The 26982-nt window shown below is 44.1% G+C and overlaps 1 protein-coding gene across 1 annotated transcript in view; it reads left to right on the forward strand.

Moving 5' to 3' along the window:
- Positions 1-2496: 2496 nt before the first annotated feature.
- The window catches only part of p3h1 (prolyl 3-hydroxylase 1), a 39788-nt gene continuing 15302 nt past the window's right edge, over positions 2497-26982 (forward strand). The window contains exons 1-10 of the mRNA XM_072244961.1: positions 2497-3193; positions 11559-11711; positions 15088-15277; positions 17539-17670; positions 19349-19488; positions 21182-21271; positions 22939-22991; positions 24025-24146; positions 24755-24882; positions 26608-26703. Coding sequence (XP_072101062.1) covers positions 2750-3193; positions 11559-11711; positions 15088-15277; positions 17539-17670; positions 19349-19488; positions 21182-21271; positions 22939-22991; positions 24025-24146; positions 24755-24882; positions 26608-26703 — 1548 coding nt within the window. The 5' untranslated portion in view covers positions 2497-2749. The remainder of the gene's footprint in view (positions 3194-11558; positions 11712-15087; positions 15278-17538; positions 17671-19348; positions 19489-21181; positions 21272-22938; positions 22992-24024; positions 24147-24754; positions 24883-26607; positions 26704-26982) is intronic.

The raw sequence follows: 26982 nt of genomic DNA on the forward strand, positions 1-26982 counted from the left end.
TTAAAAATTGCCCAAAAGTAGTAACAAAAAAGAGTGACCAGAACTAGAATACATCATAGAGCTGATTTACGGTACACTCCAAATCTGAAATCCACATAAGTTAAAGGCAGAGGAGATTTAGTGTAACTTGGCATTCTGTTCCACACAGACACGGTGGGCCAAAGGGCTTATTACTGCACTCTACTGTTCTCTGTTGCCTTTTAAACCACAGATTATTACCTCATTCCACAACAGAATATGCTGCTGCAGAAATGCTTTTGCATGGGAAGACCCAATTGCAACCTAGTGTTGCAATTTCCATCTTTGAATCTGGAAGGGAAGATACAAGCAAATTAATCAAAGTCAGACAAACATAACTCTTACCAAAAGAGGAAAAGGTTCAAATTACATGATATAGTTTCCATAGTATCACCACCAGGCAAAAAGGAGATGAAAATGGTCTTTGGAAAGATGGTGGAAGTTCAAGATTCAAGAAGTATCTTCAAAGAGTTGAGGAAAGATTCATGTGGTTCACTTAATCTCAGTGCAAAGAGCCTAGCAGAATACTGTGAGTTATATCTTGCAATGAGTCCTACATTATTTAGGAGCCGGCACAAGACATGACTAAACAGAATCAAAAAATAATATCCTTAATGAGTTCAGAGATGGAAATTGCAACAACATTGGTAGTGTCTCCAGGATCAGCAACAGTACAGTAACAGAGTCAAAGAAAACTCAAAGCCCAGCCAATTGGTTAACTAATTCAACGCATTTCATTCTTTTCTTTCGAAAGAAAGCAGCGTAGTCTATGTAAAAAAGTATGAGGTTTTTGCATGACCCATTTAATCTTTTGTGTCGTGTGCAAGAATCTCAAGTAAACTAAGCCTGCCTCTTTGAGCACGCAATGTTTCCTGTTTATACTCTATGTGTTACTTCATAATAGACCCGTAATATGCATCCTGTATCCATTCATGTAGACTAGAGGTGGCAAACTTTTCTGAGAACGTATGCGTCGATTGGCAATAATCTTATAAATAATTTTCTTACATGCCATAGTTGTCTCCAGTAGAGATTATTATTGATTAATGAATTAGTAACAATAATTATGGACTTTTTTATCATCCAACTCATCCATATGAATTATGGATAAGTCATGGGGTAAAAAACTAATTTATTACTCACTTGGCAGTAAAAATAATCATTATGTAGTTTTTTTTAATTATGGGTGGGGGTTTAAAAAATCAAGGGGTGGCAATGTCAACAAAATTTTTGCACGTGTCATCTTGGGCATGCATGCCATAGGTTTGCTACCCCTGAAGCAGAAACTTCTGGAACGTTGGAGACATTAATGGCACAGATCAAAATCCTAGAGGCAGCAGGGTAGCGCAGTAGTTTTCACAACGCTTTACAGTGGCAGCTGTAAGATCAGGATTCAATTCCTGCCACTGTCTGTAAGGAGTCTGTACATTCTCCCCCGTGACTGTGTGGGGTTTCCCCCATGTGCTCCGGTTTCTTCCCACAGTCCAAAGTTCAGGATTAACGGTTAGGGTTTGTGAGTTTTGGGTGTGCTATGTGAGAACTGGAAGCCTGGCAACTCTTACAACGGCCCAGCAAAATTCTTGCTGATTTGATTTAATGCGAAATGATGCATTTCACTGTGCAAGTGACAAGCGTACTTGCTTTTATTATTCGCATGATTTTTTTTCTCTACACATTGGCTGTTTGACTGTCTTTTTTTAATGGGTTCTTTTGAGTTTCTTTGTTATGTGGCTGCCTGGAAGATGAATCTCAAGGTTGTATAATGTATACTTTGAACTTTGAAATAAACCTAATCTTTTTAATCATTAGTGGTTTAGGCTGGTAATGAAAGGGTTACCTTACCAAGGCACTGCTACCCCTCCTCCACTGCCATTCAAGGTTTTATGAATCCCCATAAGATAAACTACAAAAAAGAAAGAAAGCTAGTTAAATGTTTAAGTAAAAGATCCTCCCAATGCTTTCAGTGTGAAGGAATCCATGCAAACTTCCTGTGATGGGTGCGCATGAGACATTCATGCTCAGTCAGTATAATGGGATAAGAGGATTTAAATTCCTGGAGCAGCAAACAGTCTGTTGCATTTGGATAAATTCCCGGCCTGTGTGGATTGTGTGAATTCGTTTCCAGTGCAAATGTCAAGGCCGTTTTTCCCTGAGCTTTGAAAGGACAAGTAGTGAGTGTGAGTGCTCGCTCAAGAAAGGGCAGCCAAAAGAAGTTTTAAGGAAAGGACTTTCAGCGAGAGCTTTCACTTTTCTCCACCTCAACAACAGTGGAATGATCAGGGCATTCCATTCCAGTTAAGGTAGTGTAAAGTGACAGAGGGAACCAGACACCAATGAGCAGACTGGGAAGCAGATCAGGGAAGGTGGATTTTTAAGAAGTTTTCGAAAATGAAAAGCAGTGTGCTGAACACACCCACTCAGCCCCAGGGAACAGAAGGACTGCCTCCAAAACTTCTTACACTTTCCAGTAATCGTTACTCCTTGTTAATCCTGAGCTTTCTTTCGTTTCTTTGGTTTAAGATTTAACACATAATTACGAAGTAGCCCTGCATTTAAAGGGTTGCGAGCTTCATTTCCTGGCCTGCTCTCCACTAACGGGCCACAGGGAAGTGACAGGCTCCGGCTCCTCCCTCAGAGAGGAAGCACTCTCTCCTGTTCAGATTTCACCCTGACCCTGTCTCCTCACAAAGCAGTGGTGCCTCCTTTCCCTTGCTCTCTCCTCTCAGCCGGCATGGCCCCTTGGCTCTGTTGGCCCGTCTTCCTCGCTCTTACCTCAGCCAGAGGGAGCAGGGCTGAACTGCCGGCGGACAGATTCCCACTGGAGCCCTATGACCGCCTGTTCAGTACAGCGGTGGAGGCCTATTACCGCAATGACTGGCAAGGGGTGATCATCAACATGGAGCGGGCTCTGCAGAACAAGGCAGCCCTGCGGCAGGCAAAGGTCCACTGTCAGATCCTCTGCAGCAAGAAGGCAGAATTCAGCATCTCCAACAGCAGCCGGGACTTCTTCTTTGATGCGAACTTCTTCGACACAGTGCTGAAGAAGGCCAACTGCCTGAAGGAGTGTGAGAAGGAAAAACTCGGACCATACTCCATGTACCAAATCTCTGAGGAGCTACAGCTGGAGTTTCAGAAGAGGACCCCCTATAACTACTTGCAAGTGGCATACTTCAAGGTAACATTATCAGTATCACTTGCAACTTCATATGGATAAAACTCATCACCATTCAAACCTATTTTCATCTAGGCTGAGTATATTATTAGTTGTCATCAACAAAAACATTCTTTGTTAATTCAATCCAAGAAAACTACAAGTCTGCTTGATTAATGGGTTTAATAATATTTTATCTATAATGTGTCACTAAAACTGAATATTATCAGCTTTATCTCCTGCCTTGCATTTTTCATACACTTTAAGCAAAAGGCAGTAATTTTATGTGCTTACTTTGTTTGGGGGAGATAGGGTGGAGTACCATTTAAGCAATCTCTTTCTGAGCTGCCCGCCTTCTTTATCAGCAGCAGATGTTGATGTTAAAAATGTTTGGGTAGAAATGGAGAAAGTCAGGATTACAATCAGCTCACCCTTTTAGCATGGCAAGCAAGCAAGCGAAAAGGACCTGCAGGCTACAGGTAAAGAAAATCTCGTAACAATTTGAGCCCAGTTGAAAGTACTTTAACAAAAATGCCAGTTTTAAGAATTCCTCCTGCTCTTCCTTTCTCTTTCAACAATGAGAACACCCCCACACCCACCCTACACTCCACGGAACACATAGCACTGATTTCTGCCATATTGCAAACTATGTAGGAGTCAGATTTGAACATTGACTGTTACGTCTGGGTCCTTGCGGACATTTAGTCCCATTTGACTAATGTTTTCTTAAGTTAGACTCAAAAGGAACTTTCTACAATCCTCTACTGACAAGTTTACTCGATTTTGGTTTGCCTTGGGCTTTTACTGCTGGATTATGCTCACACAACCTGAAGAGACGGAGCTGGGCTACAATCCCCCCCCTTCCCCAGCCAATCCCCCTGCCTCCTAAGTGCCACGTAGGAATCCAGTGTCAGCTGAACTCTCTCTCTCTCTCTCTCTCTCTCTCTCTCTCTCTCTGCATGCAGCCTTCATTGCACAGGCTACAGCAAGAAGGCTGAAAACTCCTGCAGCGATTTGGATAGTTGGGCTTTTGTGCCTTATAATCAAATTTTAACAATCTGCCTATCCATCCCGCGGAAGGAATGCTCCAAGATAATATCTGACTTAAGTGATTTTTTTCATAGAAACTTGTGTCAGACAGTCGAGACATCAATTGTTCTAACTTGTGTTAAACTGTGAATTTTTGTCAGTTCTCAATACTGTATGATATAGTTCCCTCCCATAATGTTTTAGAGTCTTTCAATAATTTTAAATCCCTTAATCTTTAACTCCTTTAATTGCCCCTGTAAGATTAGCAGCAACTACATATTACCTATTATACTCAATAAATCATATGTCTGTGCAGTCACTTTCACAACCTCTGGCTGTCTGGAATGAGCAGCAAGCTAGTTTTGAAATGTAGCAAATGTTTTTATATAAAGAAAATCAAGGAGCTAACGAGCACTCAATATGAAGCAAGAGATAAACAAATCATCTCTATCAGTAAAGTCATCTGTCAGGGGCACAGGAGAGAAAGGATTGCCCTGGAGTTTAAACCTGTTGGCTTCCGATGGGCAACTGTGCTCATACTTCGAGTTATACTGGGCAATGTACATGGGGCCCCTAATGAACTAGGTTCTCCTTTGGACAGTTAATTGCAGGACCAATACTCCCGCAAGTCCCTTGCCTTGACCTGCTGGAGAGAGTTTATTCAAAGCAGACAGAGGGATATTGATTTAAAATCTCAGCCCAATCTCAGTCACTTCCAACAGAGGAACCCACTCTCAGTACTCCATTCTGAACTGATTCAAAGATCTCTAAAGATATAGTTGCTGGGAAGTACTGTGGTGTCCATTTGGGAAGGTTAACTTCCCATCTTGTGGCGACCATGTCCAAACTATAGGACGTACATTGTTTCAGATGTGTGACCTACAGATTTGTGATGAAGCAGACATTGAGACTGTTTCTTGGGTCATTCACTATCCATCATAGAAATTACAGGTCCTCCTTTGGTAACGGACGCCCAATTTAAACACAGCCTTCACATGCGAGCAAGCATTTGATGGATTGATGGAATGGATTTGCCAGCTGGCGGGGTGGTGTGGGTGGTGCGGGGCTGTAAGCACATTCTGTGTGTGAACTTGTTTTGTGACAATATCTGAATGGTTGAGTTAAACACTGGGTTTTGACTACTGGTAACTCGTGGGTCTGTGCAGATTATGAGCAGTTCTCAGGAATAGAATCCTGTTTTATCCCAGGGAGGACCTGTACTTAAATCCAACCCACCTTCTCACTTTTCAACTCATGTCCTGATGTCCATTACAGATTTTGTACAGGTGGCAGGTTCAGACAACCATCAGCAGAAGCCTTAGGGCTGGAACTAACAAGAACAGTTTTACAGAAGTTTGAAGTCTATTCACATGGAATTCCAGACTGCCGTACATTGCACTCTGTAATCAGTCTGGCATCTATAAATAACAAGGTTCATGTAGCAACTTGACTAGCACAAATCTTAGCCTCCTTTTTTGTAATGAATTTTACAATGCAGAATTCTCAGTTGTAGGTGGCAAGCAAAAATTCACCTGAGATTATCTCAGTTCCCTCACTAAAAACTCCCTCCCTCCAAATATTCCTTTCCTTCCATATGTCCCCACCTTTAAGACCCTTCTCAAATTCCACTCCCTCATCCAAGCTTTCCCTTGTCCTACATCCACCATTCTGATAATTCCTTTGTCAATGCTATACTCTAAATGGAAATTAATAAAAACAGCTGCAGATGCTGGAAACCCGAAATAAAAAGAGAAAATGCTCAGCAGGTAAGGTAGCATCTGTAGAAGGAGAAACAGGGTCAGTGTTTCAGGCCAGACCTGAAATGGCTGACCCCTCAATCTAAACCATGGTCTCTGGATCTCAATACAGTGAACTCTGGTTAATTTGGACACATCGGTACCAGTACATTTTAGCCCAATTAGTTGAAGTTTCATGGAAATGCTTAAGAAAGTATAAGAAAGACAAACTATTATTTAACTGAGTTACACATTAAATGAAATACAGAACAAATTTGAATACTACCAAAACTACTGCGGTACTACAAAGTTGCATTATTTCGATGGAATAATACAATAATTGTTATCGGTGAAGGAAATCATCCAGTGTACACTGCCATGTTCTTTAGATTGACTGTAAATTAACAAAATTACTGCAGATATTGGACTGCCTTCACACAATGCTTTCAATGATTGCATCCTCCAAATCTTCATTTTTATTGTAATATTCAAGATGATTGTCGATACCTTCAAATTCTTTGTAGTCCCTAAATTGTTGAAGTAGTGGAATCAGTTCCTTTTCACTCTTGGCTGTTTCTGGCATCTCCAAGCCTAAACGCTTGAAACCGCAGTGAGCAAAACATTTCTGAATTGTCTTACTGCTCATTACTTGTCAACTATCAGTGACAAAAATCCTTGCTTTTTGAACACAAAATGCGCAAGTGACACTATTTAAAACCTGTTCGCTCTAAGCACTGTGTAGTGTCTATCGGCCACATGATCTGCATACGACTGACACTAATTAGAAAATGTTTGGCACATGCTCCTGTCCCAATTAAATGGCATAGTGTCCGGAATAAATTTAGGGAATCCAGAACACAAGAGATCCTGCAAATTCTGGAAATCCAGAGCAACACACACAAAATGTTGGAGGAATTCTATGGATTGAGTTAAGAAATCACAAGGGATGTGGATTACAAATTACAGCAGGAGATAGAAAAGGCGTATCAGAAGGGCAATGTCATGATAATTGTTGGGGATTTTAACATGAAAGTGGATTGGGAAAACCAGACCAGTGCTGGACCTCAAGAGAGAGAATTTGTAGAATGTCTAAGAGATGGCTTTTTAGAACAGCTTGTTGTTGAGCCCACTAGGGGATTGACTGTTCTGGACTGGATGTTGTGCAATAATCTGGAGGTGATAAGAGAGCTTAAGTTTAAGGAACCCTTAGGGAACAGTGATCACAATATGATCAAGTTCACTTTGAAATTTCAGAAGGAGAAACTAAATTCCAATTTGTCAGTATTTCAGTGGAATAAAGGAAATTATAATATCATTAGAAGGGAACTGGCCAAGGTTGACTGGAAAGAGACACTACCAAGAAGGACAGCAGAGCAGCAACGGCTCGAGTTTCTGCGAAAAATGAGGGAGGTGCAAGACAGATATATTCCAAATAAGAAGAAATTTTCGAATAGAAGAAGGACACTACTGTGGCTGACAAGTGAAGTCAGAGCCAATGTGAAAGCAAAAGAGAGGGCATACAAGGAAGCCAAAACAAGTGGGAAGATAGAGGATTGGGAATCTTATAAAAACTTGCAGAAGGAAACTAAGAAGATCATTAGGAAGAAAAAGATGAATTATGAAAGGAAGCTGGTGACTAATATCAAAAAAGATACTAGAAGAATTTTTAAGCATATAAAGGGTAAAAGAGAGTCGCGGGTAGATGTAGGACCAATAAGAAATGATGCTGGAGATATTGTAGTGAGAGACGCAGAGATAGCAGAGGAACTGAATGCGTATTTTCCATCAGTCTTCACAGTGGAAGATATCTGCAGTATACTGGACATTCAAGAGTGTCAGGGAAGTGAAGTATGTGCAGTGAACATTACAACCGAGAAGTTGCTCAGGAAGCTTAATAGTCTGAGGGTGGATAAATCTCCTGGACCTGATAAAATGCACCCTTGGGTTCTGAAGGAAGTAGCTAGAGAGATTCTGGCATTGTACTGGATGACTGTACAATGTCTTTATTCTTTGGAGCTTAGAAGGTTGAGGGGGGCTTGATAGAGGTGTTTAAAATTATGAGGGGGGTTGATAGAGTTGACGTGGATAGGCTTTTTCCATTGAGAATGGGGGAAATTCAAACAAGAGGACATGAGTTGAGAGTTAAAGGGCAAAAGTTTAGGGGTAACATGAGGGGGAGCTTCTTTACTCAGAGAGTGGTAGCTGTGTGGAATGAGCTTCCAGCAGAAGTGGTTGAAGCAGGTTCGATGTTGTCATTTAAGGTTAAATTGGATAGATACATGGACAGGAAAGGAATGGAGGGTTATGGGCTGAGTGCAGGTCAGTGGGACTAGGCGAGAGTAAGAGTTCAGCACGGACTAGAAGGGCCGAGATGGCCTGTTTCCGTGCTGTAATTGTTATATGGTTATAATTTAGCAGGTCAGGCAGCATCTATGGAAATGAATTATCAGTCAACATTTCAGACCAAGACTCTTCTTTGAGACTGAGAAGGAAAAGGGAAGACAGCAAAATAAAAAAGGTGAGGGGAGGGGAAGAAGAACTTGCTAGATGATGATAGGCGAAGCCAGGTGGGTGAGAAGGGTAAAGGGCTGGAGAAGAGGGAATCTGAGAGGGGAAGAGAGTGGACAGTGGGAGAAAGGGAAGAAGGAGGGGCACCCGGGGGAAGTGATAGGCAATTGAGGAGAAGAGACGAGGCCAGAGCGGGGATAAGAAGAAGAGGGAAGGGCGGAGTGAAAAAAATGACCAGAAGTTTAAATCAACGTTCATGTCACCAGGTAGAAGGCTACCTGGACGGGATAAGGGGTTTTTCCCCTCTACCCAAGAGCGGCTTCAGTATGGCAAAAGAGAATGGGGATAGGAATCAAAATGGAAAGCTACCCCTCCAACTTACATCATCGCTCTCACCAATGCAGAGAAGGCTGCATCAGCAGCACTGGATACAAAAGACAGCTCCAACAGATTCACAGCTGACGTCAGCATTGGACTGGTTGGGGCCCTGAAAGGGGGTAAGGGAGGAGGTGAATGGGCAGGTGTAGCATTTCTGTTGCTTGCAGGGAGGGACAAACAGACAATGGAGTCCCTGCAGAAAGTGGAGCATGGGAGAAGGTAGAGATGTGTTTAGTGGTAGGATCCCATTGAAGATGGAGGTTGTGTAGAATGAAATGTTGGATGAGAAGGCCCATGGAGTGGTCTGTGAGGACAAATGGAACTCTATCCCTATTGTCGCCAGGAAGATGGGCTGAGTGTAGATGTCTGGAAAGTTGAGGAGATGGGTGAGGGCAACATCAGTTGTGGAGGAAGATGAAGGACATCTCTTATGTCCAAGAAGGGAAAACCTCACCCTGGCAACAGAAGCAGCAGAGACAAAGGAACTGAGAAAAGGGAACAGAATTTTTACAGGAGACTGGGTGGGAAGGGATATAGTCAAAATAGCCGTGGGAATAGGTAGGTTTATAAAAGATGCCATTAGGCAGTTTGTCTTCAGGGAGATTGAGAAAGGGGAGAGATATGTCAGAAATGGACTAAATGAATGCAAGGGTAGGGTGGATGTTGGAGGCAAAGTTGCAGAAATTGAGGAGCTCAGCATGGGTGCATGAAGCAGCACCAATGCAGTCGTCAATGTAGTGCAGGAGGAGTTGAGGTGCATTACCGGGGAAGGCTTGGAACATGGACTGTTCTACATAGCCAACAAAAAGGCAGGCATAGCTGGGGTGTATGTGGGTGCCAATGACTACCCTTTGGGTTTGGAGAAAGTGGGAGGTACTGAAGGAGGAATTATTGAGGGTGATGACCAGTTCTTTCAGACGGAAGAGGGTGGTGGTGGAGGAGGAATGGTTGGAAAAGAAGTGGAGAGCTGTGAGGCCTTCTTAAAGGGGGATAGAAGTGTATAGGGACTGGACATCTATGGCAAAAATAAAGCAGTCAGGGCCAGGGGATTAAAAATTGCCGAGGAGATCGAGAGCAAATGAAATGTGGTGGATGTAGGTGGGAAGGGACTGAACCAAGGGGGATAGAATGGAGTCATGGTACACAGACAGTGGAGCAGGAGTAGACAGAAACAATGGACAGTCAGGTAGGAGGTAGAAATGAGCAGCATAGGGGAGGGGAACTGAGTTGGTGCCAATAAATGGGAGTTCTCCAGAGCTGCTAAGGTCAGTGATGGTGTCGGAGACAATTTTCTGATGGGCTGGTGTGGGGTCCAAAGGGAAACTAGTCTACTTTGTCAATTTGATTTTGTTCTTCATGAGCTGTCCCAATTAACCAATGGCCCAATTAACCGGAATCTACTGTACCTCCACTAGAGGGAATATCTTCTCAATAATCTCTGTGCTTCATTATCATCTCTCATTCATTTGAATTCTGGTAAGTCCAAACTGCTCGATCTTTCTTCATATTATCAGTCCTGTAACCCAGGATCAACCTGGATAAATTTGTCTGTGCTGCCACCAATACAAATGGATCTTTCCTTAATTATAGACATCAATACTTTCACAGTTCGTCACAGACAGAATTAATAGTGGTCTACACGTTTACGAGATTATTTTCCTACTTTTACATGCCACAAAAGCCAACATTCTCAATAACCTGCTGTACCTGCATCCAGCCCTTTATACATCATGTACTGGAACCCCCAGATCCTTTGTACTGCAGCATTTTATGGTTTTACCTCATAATTTGCTTTTATATCTTTCCTCCCAAGATGAATAACTTCTCATTTTGTCACAATGTCCTGTCTATCAAGTGTCTTCCCACTCACATAACCCTTTGTCCCTTTGCTGACTCTTGAGCCCATCTCACAGTCCGCTAATTCAGCAGTACAATCCTTTGTCCAAGTCAGCCGTGTAAGTTGTAAATAGTTATGGACACAGCATTGAGCATTGTGGCACCCCACTAATTTAATGATTGCCAATCCGAATATGAAGCATCAACAACACACAGAAAATGCTGGAGGAATGCAGCAGGCCAGGCAGCACCAATGGAAAAAAGTATAGTCTACGTTTCCGGCTGAAACCCCATGTAGACAGTACTGTTTTCCATAGATGCTGCCTGGCCTGCTGAGTTCCTCCAGCATTTTGTGTGTGTTGCTCGGATTTCTAGCATCTGCAAGTTATCCTTTGTTTATGAAGCATCAGCATGTGCCATCCATGTGCATTATGGGCAACATAGTGCAGCCATTTGATCTTCCAACTTACACACCTTTGGGACGTGGGAGGAATCCAGAGCACCCAGAGGAAAGCAATGGGTCACAGGGAGAACGTACAAACTCCCTGCAGGCAGCACCAGAGGTCAGGATTGAACCCAGATTTTTAGATCTGTAGAGCTACCGGCTGCACCACTGTGCCACCCTGAGAAATCATGAGTTTGAAGCCCGAAGGATATTTCTGTTCACTGGTGCATGGCAGCTTGGGCATTACTGAGAACTTTAACTCTGAAATCCAAAGGCAATTATCCTAGTTCAGTATCACGTTTATCTTCTCAGCCTTTTGGACAGCCTCTGAAAGGGCTTTTCCCAAACAGTGCCCACTTGCCTCTCTTTCAGTGGTTGACCGCCACCTCTGTGCTCTATCTTCTCTTTATCTACCATGAGACTGCTTAAAATGTGTCCCCTTATGTCTGCGTTTCAGATTAAGATGTTGGACAAGGCAGTGGCTGCAGCTCACACTTTCTACGTGATGAACCCAGATCACCTGGAGATGCGTCAAAATCTGGAGTATTACAAGATGATGGCTGGTGTGAAGGATACTGATTTTAAGGATCTTGAAGCCAAACCCCATATGGTAATGACACACTACTGTTCTACTGAACTAACAGGTCTAATAATGCAAGATTCTGACTGTTAGCTATATCCCAGGAAGGGAGCAGCAATATAGCAGCACTGATATGATGGCTGACAGCAGTATATTTGGCAGAATAGTTTTTTCTTGGCCCCAGTGATCACCCCCCTCCTCCCGTTCTGTCTGCGTGGCACTTACACATGTTCCTCCTGGCTGAGTGGGATTTCCCTGAGGTGCTCCGGTTTTCTTGCTGACCCTTAGAGAAATTCCATCTCAAACCTTCCCCCACTCATTTCCACAAAAGACTAGTTAGGTTAAATGCCACTGTAAATTACCCTTAGTGGAGATGGACAGTGGGAAAAGAGGGTGAAGATATTGGGCATGTGAGAGAGAATAGGTTACAAGGTTCAAGGTACATTTAGTATCAAAGTATACATCTCTGAGATTTGTCTTCTCCAGACAGCCATGAAACGAAGAAAACCATGGAAGCGGGTTTCTGTACCTTCTCTCTGACAGTACCTCCTCTCTTCACCTCCTCCCACGTGCAAAATAAACAAATCGCACAAACAGCAACAGATACATCAACACCCCACCCCTCAACCCATAGAAAAATCATGCAAAGGGCAACAAGAACATCATCTCCCCTCACCCTACCATGCGCAGAATACAGGGAGGTAAGTAAGTGAATCGTTTCAATGAGGTTGCTCTGAGAGCCAGCAGAGACAGGATGGGCCAAATGGCTTTGTTCTACATGCCAAGAAAATAGGAAGTTTCTGTGAGGACTTGGCAGGGTTAATGCTGAGAGACTCACGAGATGGTAGACGCTGAGATCTGGAAAAACATACAAAAAGGTGGAGGAATTAAGCAGGTTAGGCAGCATCTATGAAGGGAAATGGACAGCTGGCATTTCAGATCGAGACCCTTCATCTGGACTGAAACATAGAGGGGAGATAGCCAGTGTAAAAAGGTGAGGGAAAGCGTGAAGCAATAGCTGGCAGGTGATAGGTGGATCCAGGTGAGGAGGGGTGATAGGTAGATGGAGGAGGAATAGTGACAGAAGGTGGGAGGTGATGGGTGGAGGCTACAAAGGGTTGACGAAGAATGAGGAGTAATGACGCAGTGTTCATGGGCAGAAACGGTTCCAGAGAAGAAACGGCAAAGGCGGGTTACTGGCGCCTTAAAACCAGTCACTTTGGGCAGATGGGGGCTTGTCAGCCATTCTTGGCTGTTCATCTAGGGGAAGGAGAACTCTGATCTCAAGCCTCTGCTGCCTTGTGGCTATACCCACCCATGTGTAAGGTTTCGAGAGGGAACTCCAAGGAAAAATCCAGAGCTGGAGTCCCTAAGGCAGACCTATATTGGGTTCAACGCTGACTGGAAACTCCCTCAACACTGCCGATGCCAAACTGTATCAGTCCCCTCTGCTCCTTTGGATCCATCAGCTGCGTGGAGAGGGGGAGCTTGCTGCGTGGGCAACAGCTTGCTCTCATCTTGTACTGCCCGAGCTTGCAAGACAGTGCTAACATAGAGAGCAAGAACACAACATCCATGGTTGACCCCGACCGGCAGAGGGCCTCAATCAGTTCATGGGTTCATAGACCACTCATAAATCTGAAGGCAGAGGGGAAGAAGCTGTTCCTGAATCATTATTGAGTGTGAGTCATCGGGTTCCTGTACTTCCTCCCTGACGGTAGTAATGAGAAGAGGGAATGTCCTGGATGGTGAGGGTCATTAATGACAGATTCCACCTGCTTAAGACACTGGCTTTCGAAGACGTCCTTCCTTGCTGGTGGGGAAACTTGTGCCTGTGACGCAGCTGGTTGGGTCTACAATCTTCTGCAGACTCTTGCAATCCTGTGTATTGCAACCTCCATACTGGGTTGTGATGCAACAGGTCAAAATGCTATAGAGATCTGCAGGAGTCTTTGGTGACATACCAAATCACCTCAAACTCCTAACAAAGTAGAGCTACGGGTTTGCCTTCTTCATGATTGCATAAATGTGTTGGACCAAGGACGACTCTCCAAGAGGTTGACACCCAGTAACTTGAAGCTGCTCATCCTTTCCACCACCAACCGACCCCTCAAGGAGAATGGTGTGTGTTCTCACAACATCCCCTTCTGGAGGTTCACAATTGATTCCTTGGTCTTGCTGACTTGGAGTACAAGCTTGTTGTTGCAACACCACTAAGCCAATTCATGACACTCCTCCATGCCTCCTCGTTGCCATCTGAGATTTTACCAACAATGATATCACCTGCAGACTCGTGGATGGCTTTTCAATCGTGCTCAGCCAGGTTTAGAAGCTTGATGGTTAAAACCAAGGGGAAGATATTGTTGAACACTGAGCTGCCATCGACACACAGCAGCCTGGTGTTTTTGTTTTCCTGTTGTCCAGGTGTTCCAAAGCAGAGTGGAGAGTCAGTGAGATTGTATCTGCTGTAGCCCTGTTGTGGCAGTGGGTGATTTAAGATGGCAGCAGACCATCTGATAAATTTGGGATGTGGACTCTGGGGATAGATATTTAGCATTTAGATTCAATGTGATTTGGAAACTCCTGTCACTGACCACACTTGATGCTCTGAGTTCTACCCTGGGATGTACAAGTTAAAGTCAAAGTCAAGTTTATTATCACACACACAAGTACATAGAAACACAGAAAACATACAGCACAATACAGGCCCTTCGGCCCACAAAGCTGTGCCCTAGAAATTACCTAGGCTTTACCCATAGTCCTCTATTTTTCTAAGCTCCATGTAGCCATCCAGGAGTCTCTTAAAGACTCTATCGTTTCTGCCTCCACCACTGTCACCGGCAGCCCATTCCACGCACTCACCACACTCTGCGTAAAAAACTTAACCCTGACATCTCCTCTGTACCTACTTCCAAGCACTTTAAAACTATGCCCTCTCGTGCTAGCCACTTCAGCCCTGGTGAAAAGCCTCTGACTATTCACAGTACATATATGCACAGGAGCAATGGAAAACTTACTCACAGGCACATACAGTATCATCATATAAGCAGTATTCACAAGAAAAATGTAAATTAAACATAAATTATACACAATTTTTTAACTAATTGTACGAAAACTAAGTCCATTTTACTGCAAAGTGATGGAGGTGGCCACAGTGTTGCTAAACTGTAGTGATTAGGGTTGTGCCATAGTTCAAGAACTGAAAGGTGAAAGGCTTGCAGCTGTTCTTATACCTGGTGGTGAAGGACTTAAGGCTTCTGTACCTCTTGCCTGATAGTAGTTGTGAGAAGGTAGTGGGGGCATAAACACAGATCGCTGAACGAGGTATTTAAGGCAGGTGTGTATTGTGTGTAGTTGACAATGTGGAGAAATTATATGATCACATTTCTGTTTTCTTGTTCTTCAGGAAGCTTTCCGTAAAGGAGTTCGGCTTTATACAGACGAGCAGTTTAAGCATTCAATCAGTTTTTTGGAAAATGCATTGGTGGAGTACTTCAAAGCGGATGCTGAGTGCCGAGCCCTTTGTGAGGGCCCATACAACTTTGATGGGTATAATTACATGGAGTACAATGCAGACCTCTACCAGGCTATTACAGGTACCTCCATTCTTCTTGTCTCCTTTTCTTCCTAAATCCAACGTGCTCCAGGGATCCTTCCTTAGCCTTCGTTGTCGGCTCCAATGAAACACCACTGTGGGAATGCTTCCGTGACCGCAGTGGCATTTTTCAGACAAGATAGCAGGTCATTAATGTAGATTCCCTCAAGAGAACCAACAACCTCCCCTGGCGTCATCCTGAAAATACTACCCAAAGGGTCCTGACCAGTACTTATCCTTCAACCACCATTACAAAGCACAGGTTGTCCACCCGTTCTCACATTGCTCTTTGTGGGATCCAGCTGTGCATGCATTGGTTCCGTGTTTCCTACTTTATAATAATTGTACCTCAAAGTTAGATTTATAAGATCAGCTTTATTTGTCACATGTACATCGAAACACACAGTGAGATGCGCCCTCTGCGTCAGTGAGGATTGAGCTGGGCAGCCCTCATGTATCGCCATGCTTTCTGCACCAACAGCTCACTAACCCTAACCATACGTCTTTGGATTGTGGGAGGAAACTGGAGCACTCGGAGGGAACCCATGCGGTCACCGGGAGGAAGTGCAAACTCCTTACAGGCCCCAGTGGGAATTGAGCCCCCAATATTACAGCTGAGGCTGTGGTAGCGTTACGCTACTGTGCTGCTCAACGGGATCTTCCTCTGCTGATGGGAGAGGGGCAAAGAGCGAACGTCCGAGGTGGGGTTTTGATTTTGCTGGCTGTTTTACTGAGGCAGTGAGAAGTAAAGACGGAGTCCATAGGGGATGGGGGAGGGCCTGGTTTCTGTGATTGAGTACATTGCCGATTGTCTTGCCGATGTGGAAGCTACTCCACAAATACATGACTTTACGGTCATCCTGGAGTCTCAGGGGCTGCTGTTCCTGCTGCCTTTCTCTGAATGAAAGGGAGACGATGAGAAGCTGTCACATGGAATCTGTAGTGGAAGTGGCTTTGCTGTTGGCTTATTACTGCAGCGTGTACCAAGACACAGTGAAACGCTTGTCGTTCATACCTTTCCCACAAACCAAATCGTTACACAGAGCATTGAGGTAGTACAAGGTAAAACAATAATGGAGTGCAGAATGAAGTGAGAAAATGCAGTGCAGTTAAACAAAGTGCAAGATCATGACAAGGTCAATTGTGAGGTCAAGAGTCCATCTTCCCATAGTTCAACAGTCTTATTACAGCAGGGTAGAAGTTATCCTTGAGCCTGCTATTAGGTTTTTATGTCTTTTGCCTGATGGGAGAGGGGAAAAGAGAGCAAGTCTGGCAATGGGTCTTGATTATGCTAGATGTTTTACTGAGGCAGTGAGAAGTGTAGACAGAGTCCATCGAGGGAGGGGAGAATGGTTGCCGTGATGTGTTGCAATGAGTTGCCCTAGCGTGACCGTTTGCCTGGGGCTAAGACGCTCAATGTCTCATTACCGAGCATTCTGCCATCAGCTTTGTCCTGGCTCAGTGACTGCCCACCCAGCAAACACCATGCACAAGATGGGAAACTGTCCCTTTCTGCTCAATGTTCAGCTCTGTTGTGAAATAATGAAAAATCTCTGTGCTTTGGACTTGATAAGTTGGATGCCTCTTTTGTTATCTTCATCGGAGCTCTCTATCCCGGCCAAACGAACCACTGAGCAGCCCCAGATACCCACTCCCACAGCCACTTTAAAAAGAGAGGGAGAGTGATTTCTACAGAATTAGTGCAGATATTCCCAACTCTTGCTGTACAGTTAGTACAATGTGGCCTAACATAGACTCTCATTCAGCAGGAATTTCTTTAGCCAGAGGGTGGCAAATCTGTGGAATTCATTGCCACTCACGGCTGTGGAGACCAGGTCACTATATTTAAAGCAGAGGAGCAGAGGTCGATAGGTTCATTAATTAGTAAGGGCATTAAAGGCTACGGGGAGAAGGCAGGAAAATGGGGTTGAGAGGGATAGTAATCAGCCATGGTGAAATGATGGATCAGGCTTGATGGGCCAAATGGCCTAATTCTGCTCCTATGTATATGGCCTTGTGGAATATCTCTCCTGGCATGGCTGGAACACTGGAACTCACTGCCCCTGCCGGGGACATCATGCAGTGTTAGCACCAATCATCAGGGATTTGGCCACGGATCCTTGCATAAACTTTACCAAATCTCACTGGAGATCTACAGAATTGTACAAACATCTCCAAAGCAGGTAAGTTTTTTACATTGGTATGACATAGATCGGATGTGTAATTGAGCATTGAATTCCACCTTCTGCTGTCTGTCTTCAGATCACTATATTCAAGTGCTGAACTGCAAACAGAACTGTGTGACTGAGCTGGCCACCCGGCCTGACAGGGAAGCACCCGTCGAAGACTTCCTCCCCACCCATTTCGACTACCTTCAATTCGCTTATTACAACTGTAAGTGCTTTGGGGTGTCTGTGACGACCTCACCTCACTTTCTCATTTTGCTCAGGTGCTGAGAATGGTTCGCTTCTTCAGTGAATGACATCGTGGTGACAGATCCCGTAAAGGTGTACTCTTAGTTGTTTCCTTCTCTTCCCTCAGTTCGCACTGAGAAAGAGTTCCACGGTTACTGAGACCCAAAGTGTGAGCAGGAATTTGGAGGGGCATGCAGACAGGTCCTGAATATCAGGGGGCAAATTTTTGTTAGCACGTTCCCAACATCACTTTATATTTCAATGACACATATCCTTTGGGTCCATGCTGGAGTACTAGCCCCATGGACTCATAGAGAGGTAGGCCCTTTGGCTCACTGAGTGTGAGCCGATTAACAGCCACCCATTTATTCAGACTCCACTTAAAAAGAAATTTCCCCACATTTCCATCAACTCTCCCCAGATTCTACCAGTTGTCTACCCTCCAGGGACGGTATACAGTGGTTAATTAACCCACTGAGCAGCATACCTCTGGGATGTGAGAGGAATCTCGAGCACCCGGACTAAAAACCCATTGTAGTCATAGGGGAAAGGAGCAAACTTCAAACGGACAACAGGAGTAAACTGGGGTCTCTGGAGTTGTGAGATAGCAGTTTTACAGCTGCGCTACTGCGCCACAAACTTTAAAGTATTTATTATGTGTTTGTGGGTAAGGGTTGTTGAGGCTTGGCCCTTGTGCACACCCCTGCCTTACCACACATGTGACCTGGAGTGTGAATCTCGTCAGCATATCTAGTTGTTCTGGTACTTCATGGCTGTGTCGTCCCTCGAGCAGCATTGTGAAATGGACAAAGCAGGGTGGTGGTTATGCTCCCATCCATCACCTTCAGCCATTAATTCAGATGACTGAATTAAGCCGCTCTTTGGTGAAGCAAGAGGATCCATTTTCAAATGTTTTCTAAAGACATACACGTGGTTTGCACTGTTTACTGGATATCGAGGTATATTTGTAAAAGGAGCATATCTAGGGCTATGACAAAAGAGTACGAGCGTGGGACTAATTAGATCACAATTCACAAAGACTAGTACAACCACAAGGGGCTGAATGCCCTTCTGTGAAATATGATTAAATGATTAGCACAGATTTGAAAATACTGTAATAAATGTTATGATGTGTTTCTGGTCCCTGGTTGCTCCCTTTTTGTTGCAATTTTGGGTGACTTTGAATCGGGGTGGCCCGTAGGTAATGAACACTGAGCTGAACTGAATATGCCTAGACTCTTTCGACTTTGTGCTTTATGTTCTAGGTTTTTGTTTTGGTTTTCGTTTGCACAATTTGTGTTTTTTATCGCATGTGGCAGGGTGGGGGAGGGGGGCTGATTATTTTTCTTTGAACAGGTTCTGTGGTTTTCTTAGTTTCATGGTTGTTTGTGACAAGACAAATCTCAGGGTTGTATATTGCATCCATGCTTTGATAATAAATCTTCCTTGAACCTTCAATTTTTGAATCTTTCAGTTAAACACTGGTGCATTTTGAATAATATTTGCCGTAATCATCTATGGGAGGGAAAAAATGATAAAACTGATCTTTCCTGCTCTCAGTTGGACTATTAAGTTAAAAAAAGGCTTCTGTTTTGTAAAAGTGCTTATCCACATTCTGTGAACTCACTGTTAATTACTTCTCTCGTTTCTCATTTCAGCTGAGAATTATTCCCAGGCCATTGAGTGTGCCAAGACCTATCTGCTTTTCTATCCAAATGATGAAGTGATGAATCAGAACCTTCAGTATTACCAGGCAGTGCTGGGAGAAGATTTGTCCGAAGATCTCACGCACAGAGAGGTAGATAGAGTCCAAATATAGTGCTGCTCGTCTAGCTCATCTAACCCTTAATAACGAAGGGTTATAATAATTCAGAGGATCAATTTTGCAGACACTCCTCCACTTCCTTACGATTATGCCGGAGGGTGTCAGCCCCAGGATGAAGTTGAGGAGATCATGAGTGGTGTCAGCCCCAGGATGAAGTTGAGGAGATCATGAGTAACATGTATTCCTCCTTTGTTGTAAGACCTGGTGGCTTACCCTCTTGCTCTGAGCATAATGTAGAACACAGGAAGCCAGTCAGAGTAAAAATCATCCGAAAACAGATCCCCCCCAGTCGCTTTGACAATGTTCTGCCCTATATCACCAAAGAGCAGATTAAGTGGTTGCCAATACTTAGGGCTATTTCGGTTCCCAATTTTGGCTGCTGAGCTTGGTAAAGAAATTTGAAGCTCTCAGAGATGTTTCTGAACAATATGACAGGTTTCTGAAGAAACAGAAGGATTGTAGTTTCTTTCTGTCGTTCAGATTCAAAGGCTGTTACACAATATCTTAAAAACCACTAAAAATGTCTTCTTCTATCCAATTGGAAATATTCCTCCTCCACCACTAAGCACATCTTTCCCTCTCCACCCCTCTCCGCTTTCCGCAGGGATCGGTTCCTCCTCAACTCCCTTATCCACACGTCCATCCCCACTGATCTCCCAGCCGGCCTGTTCCTACACCTCATCTCTTGCAACCAGTCAGGGCCCCAAACAGTCCTTCCAGGTGAGACAACACTTCACTTGTGAGTCTGTTGGGGTCATCTATTGCATCCGGTGCTCCTGGTGCGGCCTCCTCTACATCGGTGAAACCCGACGCAGATTGGGGGACTGCTTCGTCGAGCACCTCCACTCTGTCCGCCACAACAGACAGGATCTCCCAGTAGCCACCCACTTCAACTCTGCTTCCCATTCCCATTCAGATATGTCCATACATGGCCTCCTCTACTGCCATGATGAGGCTGAACTCAGGTTGGAGGAGCAACACCTCATATACCGTCTGGGTAGTCTCCAGCCCCTTGGTATGAACATTGAATTCTCCAGCTTCCGGTAATTCCCTCCACCTCCTTTCCTCTATCCCTATTTCACTCTACCCCCTCCCCCAGCTCCCTCATGGTTCTGCCTCCTTCTTCTACCACCCATTGTTTTCAGGGCTATGACGTCAATGCTTCCCCTCCCCCACCCCTTTGTCTTTCAAATTACTGGTCTTTCAACTGAAGCTACAAGCATTCTTCAAGTCCTTCCCCATCTTTCATTCTTCAGTCCTGACGAAGGGTTCCGGCCCAAAACGTCGACTCATCGTTTCTGACTGATGCTGCCCGACCTGCTGAGTTCATCCAGCGTACTGAAAGTGTTGCTTTGCTCTTCCTTCCTCCTCCATCCCTTGTGGATTTTCATCACAACCATTTAGTAATAAATTTTGCGATTGATAAGATTAAGTGCTTTTTAACATTTTAACTAATCTGCCTGTCACCAAGAAAGCTGGCATTGCCCAGTTACTGTAGTGGTGCCCCTTCTCTTGACCCAGCCAGCTTCACCTTAGGATCAGGGTGGCCGTGATCACAAAGGGTCCCTTGTATCCACTGTGTAGTGAGTTACTTCATGTTCCTGCATGAATACTACAGGTTATTGTGGTTTACTCACCTGCAATAATTCCCAATCACTTCCCACAGTATATTCAGACCTACATCAACAACTCACTGCTGGAGAAAGAGCTGCTGTACTTTGCCAATGAAGTCTTTGGAGTCACTTTTATCGACCCGGTGAGTGTCCATTCCATATTGCTTGCACATCACCAAGGTTTGCTTCACAAATAGTCCTCCTTTTGTTTTGAATATTTGCACTGATAAATGAGACACACGATTTTTGTTGTGCTCGTGGGTTCTTTAGCTTTGCAATTTGGAAAGGCAAGTGACAGAGGTGAAGCAATCTCAGATACCCTCCATCAAAAGCAAGAAACTCACACCGCATGGTGCACTTAGTTATTACAGATGCACTTGCACAGAACACTGTGCTGCTTCTCTGCTGCAAAAGGTAATAAACCCACACAAACCATGAACCCTTTGGGCCCTCCGTTGGTTGGGGTCAACCATGGATGTCGCATCCCAGATGTCTACCTGATCTGCAAGCCAGGGTGTTGCCCATGCAGCAGGCTCCCCCTCTCCATGCAGCTGATGAATCCAAAAGAATGGCAGAGACCGATACTGTTTGGCACTGGCAGCACCGCAGGAGTTGCCCGTCAACGTTGAACTCTATCTAGGACTGCCTTAGGGGCTCCAGCTCTGGGTTTATCTTCAGGCTTTATTCCTGAAGCCTTCCTGAAAAGTTGGTATAGCTGTTAGGCAGTGAAGGTTTGAGATCAGAGTTCTCCTTCTCCTAATGAGCTGCCAGCCACTGTCAGATTAGCAGCCAAGCCACAAGTAAAGGGCCAGGATTTGGACTTGGTTGTCAGAGGCTATTTGAGGTGCCCGCCATTGGGAGCATTTAATAGGTATTGGGAGCTCACCAGCCCTGGCTATAACAACCTTAAATGAAGTATTTATGTACATATAATTATCTAATCAGTTGAATATGTGAAATAATACAATCAAGTGGTTATCATATAAACATTGTAGGGCACTTCCATTTTTAGCAGCAGAACGCTGCGTACCATCTCACATTTCTTTACCACACATTTTGTTATCATCGACACCATTCTAAGGTGGACTCTGAGCTTGTGGATCTCATAACCTGCTGTTCAGGCTGGACACGTAACTAAATACAAAAAGCCATTTCCCCTCCCCTATTGTAACTGCCTCCTACCTGTATCTAGCCATGAAGGAAGCAGCAAAGGCAAGAAAGATAAATAGAAGAGATAGAAGCATGGATCCCATTGAAGCTTTCCTGTGGAATCCTTCATATAAAAGTCAAAGTGGCTTTTGAGCAAGGTTGCAATTAATGGATACCCTGGCCATCTGAACCTACTAGCGTTCCTTTGTGACTGGTCACAAGAACTGACTGTGAGGTTGGGAGGTGCTGGTCATAAGCTGATCATTGTGTGAGCTGGGGACAATATTCTGCAAGTACTTAAAAGAAAATCAGTTGTGGTGGGGTGGGGTGGGGTGGAAAGGCTTCAGCCAATCCAGTGAAAAGTGTGAAACTGATCTGGCTATTTGTTAAAATCAACCGACCACAAAATGGAAGACAAAAACAGAACATGGTGGAAACACTCAGCAGATCTGTCAGCATCTATGAAGAAGGAAACAGAGTTAACAGTCTGTTTTCAGCATTTTCTTTTTGTTTCTGATTTCAAGCATTTGCAGTTTCTTTTTTAAAAATTTTATTTATTGAAATTGGGAGAGATCTTTGTCTTTTTTCAACTATCTCACAAGACCATAATGACACCAAGGTCTCCAGTAAAGAATTATTAATTTTTTTCCTGCATTTTTAGGACAAGTGGACTCCAGAGAATGTGATACCAGTTAAACTCAAAGAAAAACAAAAGTAAGATTCAAAACCTCACTATGTTTCCATAACCTGCTTACCTTTTAACCCAGACCCCAACACTGAGTCTGATCATGACAATTGCAGTTAACACATGGTAAACTTGGTCCTGTTTTGACAGTCTGTCCTGATCCACTTGTGTCCCTCCACAACCAACCTGGAGTGAGAGCTCAGTGGCCTTTTCTGCTCATTGCTGGCAGATTGATGGGCAGTGACATCTTGAAAGATTTAGATTTACTTGGCTGATAACAGAAGGATTGAAGGCTCCCAAACGGAGTGCGGACTCCATTGAAACACTCTATTATTATTATTATTATTATTATCGTGCACTCTGCAGAATGGCATGTTGTGCTGCTCACTTACTTGTGGAGATAGACTCAGAGGGCATTACAATATTTTACATAGAGCATTGTAGAGCACAGAAACAGGCCTCTCAATCCATTATATCCGTGCTGAACACAACACCAAATTAAACTAACTCTCTTTAAAATTGAAGTACCACGTTCCCACTGCTGTCTGTAAGGAGATTGTATGTTCTCCCTGTGACCGCGGGGGTTCCTACTGAGAGCTCCACTTTCCTCTTACAGTCCAAAGACAAATCGGTTGATAGATTAATCGGTCATTGTAAATTATCCTGTGATTAGACTCGGGTTAAATTGGGGGATTGCTGGGTGGAACAGCTCAAAGAGCCAGAAAGGTCTGCTTTGTGCTGTATAACAATAAATCAATAAATAATATCTTATGTTTCTATCCTGGGAAAAAGATTCTGACCATCTACCTTATTTATGCCTCATAACCGTATAAACTTCGATCAGATTTTCCGCCAGCTGCTGATACTCCAGCAAAACAACCTCCTCTTATAGTTTATTCTCTATAAGCCAAGCAGCACATTTCTGAACCTCTTCTGAACCCTTTCCAAAGTTTCCACATCCCTCTTGCACTGGGGCTGCCCAAGCTGCACACAGTACTCCAGTGCAGTCTAACCAAAGTTTCATGGAAGTTATGGAAAAAACTTAACTGAATCTTGTAACAGGGCAGAAAGGGAAACTGCTGCCCGGATCTCCGAAGAAATTGGGAACTTGATGAAAGAGATTGAGAACTTGGTGGATGAGAAAACCAAGGAATCATCTGAGCTTGTGAAGATGGTGAGAGAGGGTGAGCATCTGTCATCTGTAATGTCCGGTTACTTGCTGATCTTGGGTGGGAGTGAATGGGGAGTCATACTAAATTTGCTTAATTGTGTAACATGGGTGTTATTGACCTATCTACCCTTGAATAAACTGTTTCACTGCTTTCCTTCAAATGATCTCAATCCATTTTCATGTCCACATGCAGGTAACATCTGTAGTAAAAGAAGCAGAATTAATGCCTCAAGTTGAAGTTGCTTTGATCGAAGCCATTAACTCTGTTCTTTTCCCTCTCCAGATGTTGGTTATTTCCAGCATTTTCTGTTTTTATCTCTTATTTTCAGTTTCTGTAGACTCCTATTTTTTGTCAATGATCTTTTTAAAGATATTATGCACACTGAAGCTTTTTCCTGCCTTTGAAACCATCTTCTGCTGCTTGCTACCCATGGTCTATATCTCAGTTGCTTCAGCATGTTTAAACTTAGTTTTTCTTCCCCACATTCTCTATTTCATGGCTACAGAATTCATCTTGCAGATGGCTGCTATAACACAAACTCACCTATCAACAAACCTCCTCCCACACCTCCACGTGATATGCTGCCTAACTATTCCCAAACTCCTGTGCTCCTGCTCTAGGGGGTCCATTGTTGTATGACAATGTCCAGGTTGTCATGAACGCACGGCTGTTGAATGGAACTCAGAGGGTGTTGCTCGATGGTGTGATCACGGACAAGGAGTGTGAGGAGATGCGCTTCCTCTCCAATGTGAGTATCTCCATCTACTGCGGCGCAACTCGCAGATCCGGCGACCCAGGTTTGATGCCGACCTCCGGTGTTGACTGCGTTCAATTCAGATGTTCTTTCTGTGACCATGTGGATTTTTGGTGATGCTCCCATTTCTTCCTACATCCCAAAGACAGGAAGGTTGGCAGGTTAATTTGACCAGCATAAGTTACCTATAATGTGCAGGTGGATGGCAAAGTCTGAAGGGGATTGATGAGAACGTGGAAGGAATAAGTAGGGACTAGCATAGCGTTTGTGTAAATGGACCAAAGAGCAAGTTTCCATGCTGTAGAGTCCAGTGACTATATATGTGAGCAAGTACACAAAGGTATGTGGGAGATTGAAAGGCTAATTAATGTTGGTTTAGACCTTATCACCTACAAACCTTCAATAGTTGAATAAAAAAGATTGCATTGTTAAATGCCATATAACATTTCATACTTTAAGATTACTGGTTGCAATGGAGTTAAAGAAGTTAAAGAAGAATATTCAAATGGTTGAATATTTAAGTATGCACACCATCAGGATCTAACAGTGACTGCACTAACTGCAAGGTTCTGATGTAGACCATCTGAAGGCAGACACAGGAAGGGATCACCTTGAGGGCATGGCCTCCCAAACGCCTCACTGCCTGCATGCACTGTGAACTCTGTTCTCCAGGGCTTGTTCCAATTCCTGGCTGGGGATGAGATGAAATCATTGGACAGAAGGTACCCAGCACAGGAAAGAGTTCAAAGGAGGTTCACAAAGGTGATTCTGGGATTGAAAGACTTATCATACGAGGAGCTCTGGCCTTGTACTCACTGGAATTCAGAAGAATGGGCGGGGGATCTCATTGAAACGTATTGAATGTTGAAAGGCCATGATAGTGTGGATGTAGAGAGGATGTTTCCTATGGTGGGGGAGTCTAAGACCAGAGAACGCAGCCTCAGAATAGAGGGACGTCCATTTAGAATAGAGATGAGGAAGAATTTCTTTAGCCAGAAAGTGGTGAATCATTGGAATTTGTTGCCACATGTGGCTGTGGAGGCCAAGTCATTGGGTATTTTTAAGGAACCCACACAAAATGCCAGAGCAACTCAGCAGGGCTGGTAGCATCAATGGAAGAGAGTACAGCTGATGATTTGGGCCGAGACCCTTCGCAGAGGTTGATAGGTTCTTGATCAGTAAGGGCACGGGGTGGGGGTGGGGGGCGGGGGGGCGGGGCGGGAGACGGAGAAGGAGAAGGGAGGAGATTGGGGCTGAGAGGGAAATGGATCAGCTATGGTGAAATTGTGGAGCAGACTTTATGAGCCAAGTAGCCTATTTCTGCTCCTATACCTTATGGTCTTATGGTCTTATTTCCCAGAACATCAGTATGCGGTGTCTGCGTCTATTTTTATACGCCTTTCTGCTGGTTTTCCGGGTGTTGAGTGGTGTTGGAGAGCTTATACATTGTGAAGTATGAGAATCACAGTCTATTACTCTCCACCAATGACTCGATATTTGCAATGCTCAGCTCAGCAATTGAATGGATTTCTTAAACAGTAGAGGAGCACTATCAAAAGCTTTCAGCCAAGTGACAGGGATTCCACTGATTGAAGGAGCTAAGGTCAAGGGCAGTTTAATACATTAGGATGATCATGATATGATAGCCTACTGAACAGAGAAGTGTAACATTTCTTCTAACAATGTTTAAACCCTTCATTTCCTCATGCTGGACGCTAGGCTGCAGCTTCAATGGGCGATGGCTACTATGGGAAGCCTTCTCCTCACACACCCAATGAGCGATTCCAGGGAGTGACAGTACTCAAAGCATTAAAGGTGAGTGAGTCTGCACTGTTAGAGACGAAGTCTATAGATCATAGAACATAGAACAGTATGGCACAGGAACAGACACTCCTGTCCATGTTGCCTGTGCTAAACACAAGGTAAAATGAAATGAAATCTTCTCTGCTTGCAAATGGTGGATATCCTTCCATTCCCTGCATATTCATGTGCCTACCCAGCAGCTTCTTAATTTCTACCATTGTATCTGCTTCCACCATTACCGCTGGCTGCCCAATCCTAGTATCTACTACTTTCTGTAAACACTTGCGCACC

This window comes from Mobula birostris, chromosome 27, assembly GCF_030028105.1.
Source record: "Mobula birostris isolate sMobBir1 chromosome 27, sMobBir1.hap1, whole genome shotgun sequence".
In the NCBI taxonomy this organism is placed as follows: Eukaryota; Metazoa; Chordata; class Chondrichthyes; order Myliobatiformes; family Myliobatidae; genus Mobula; species Mobula birostris.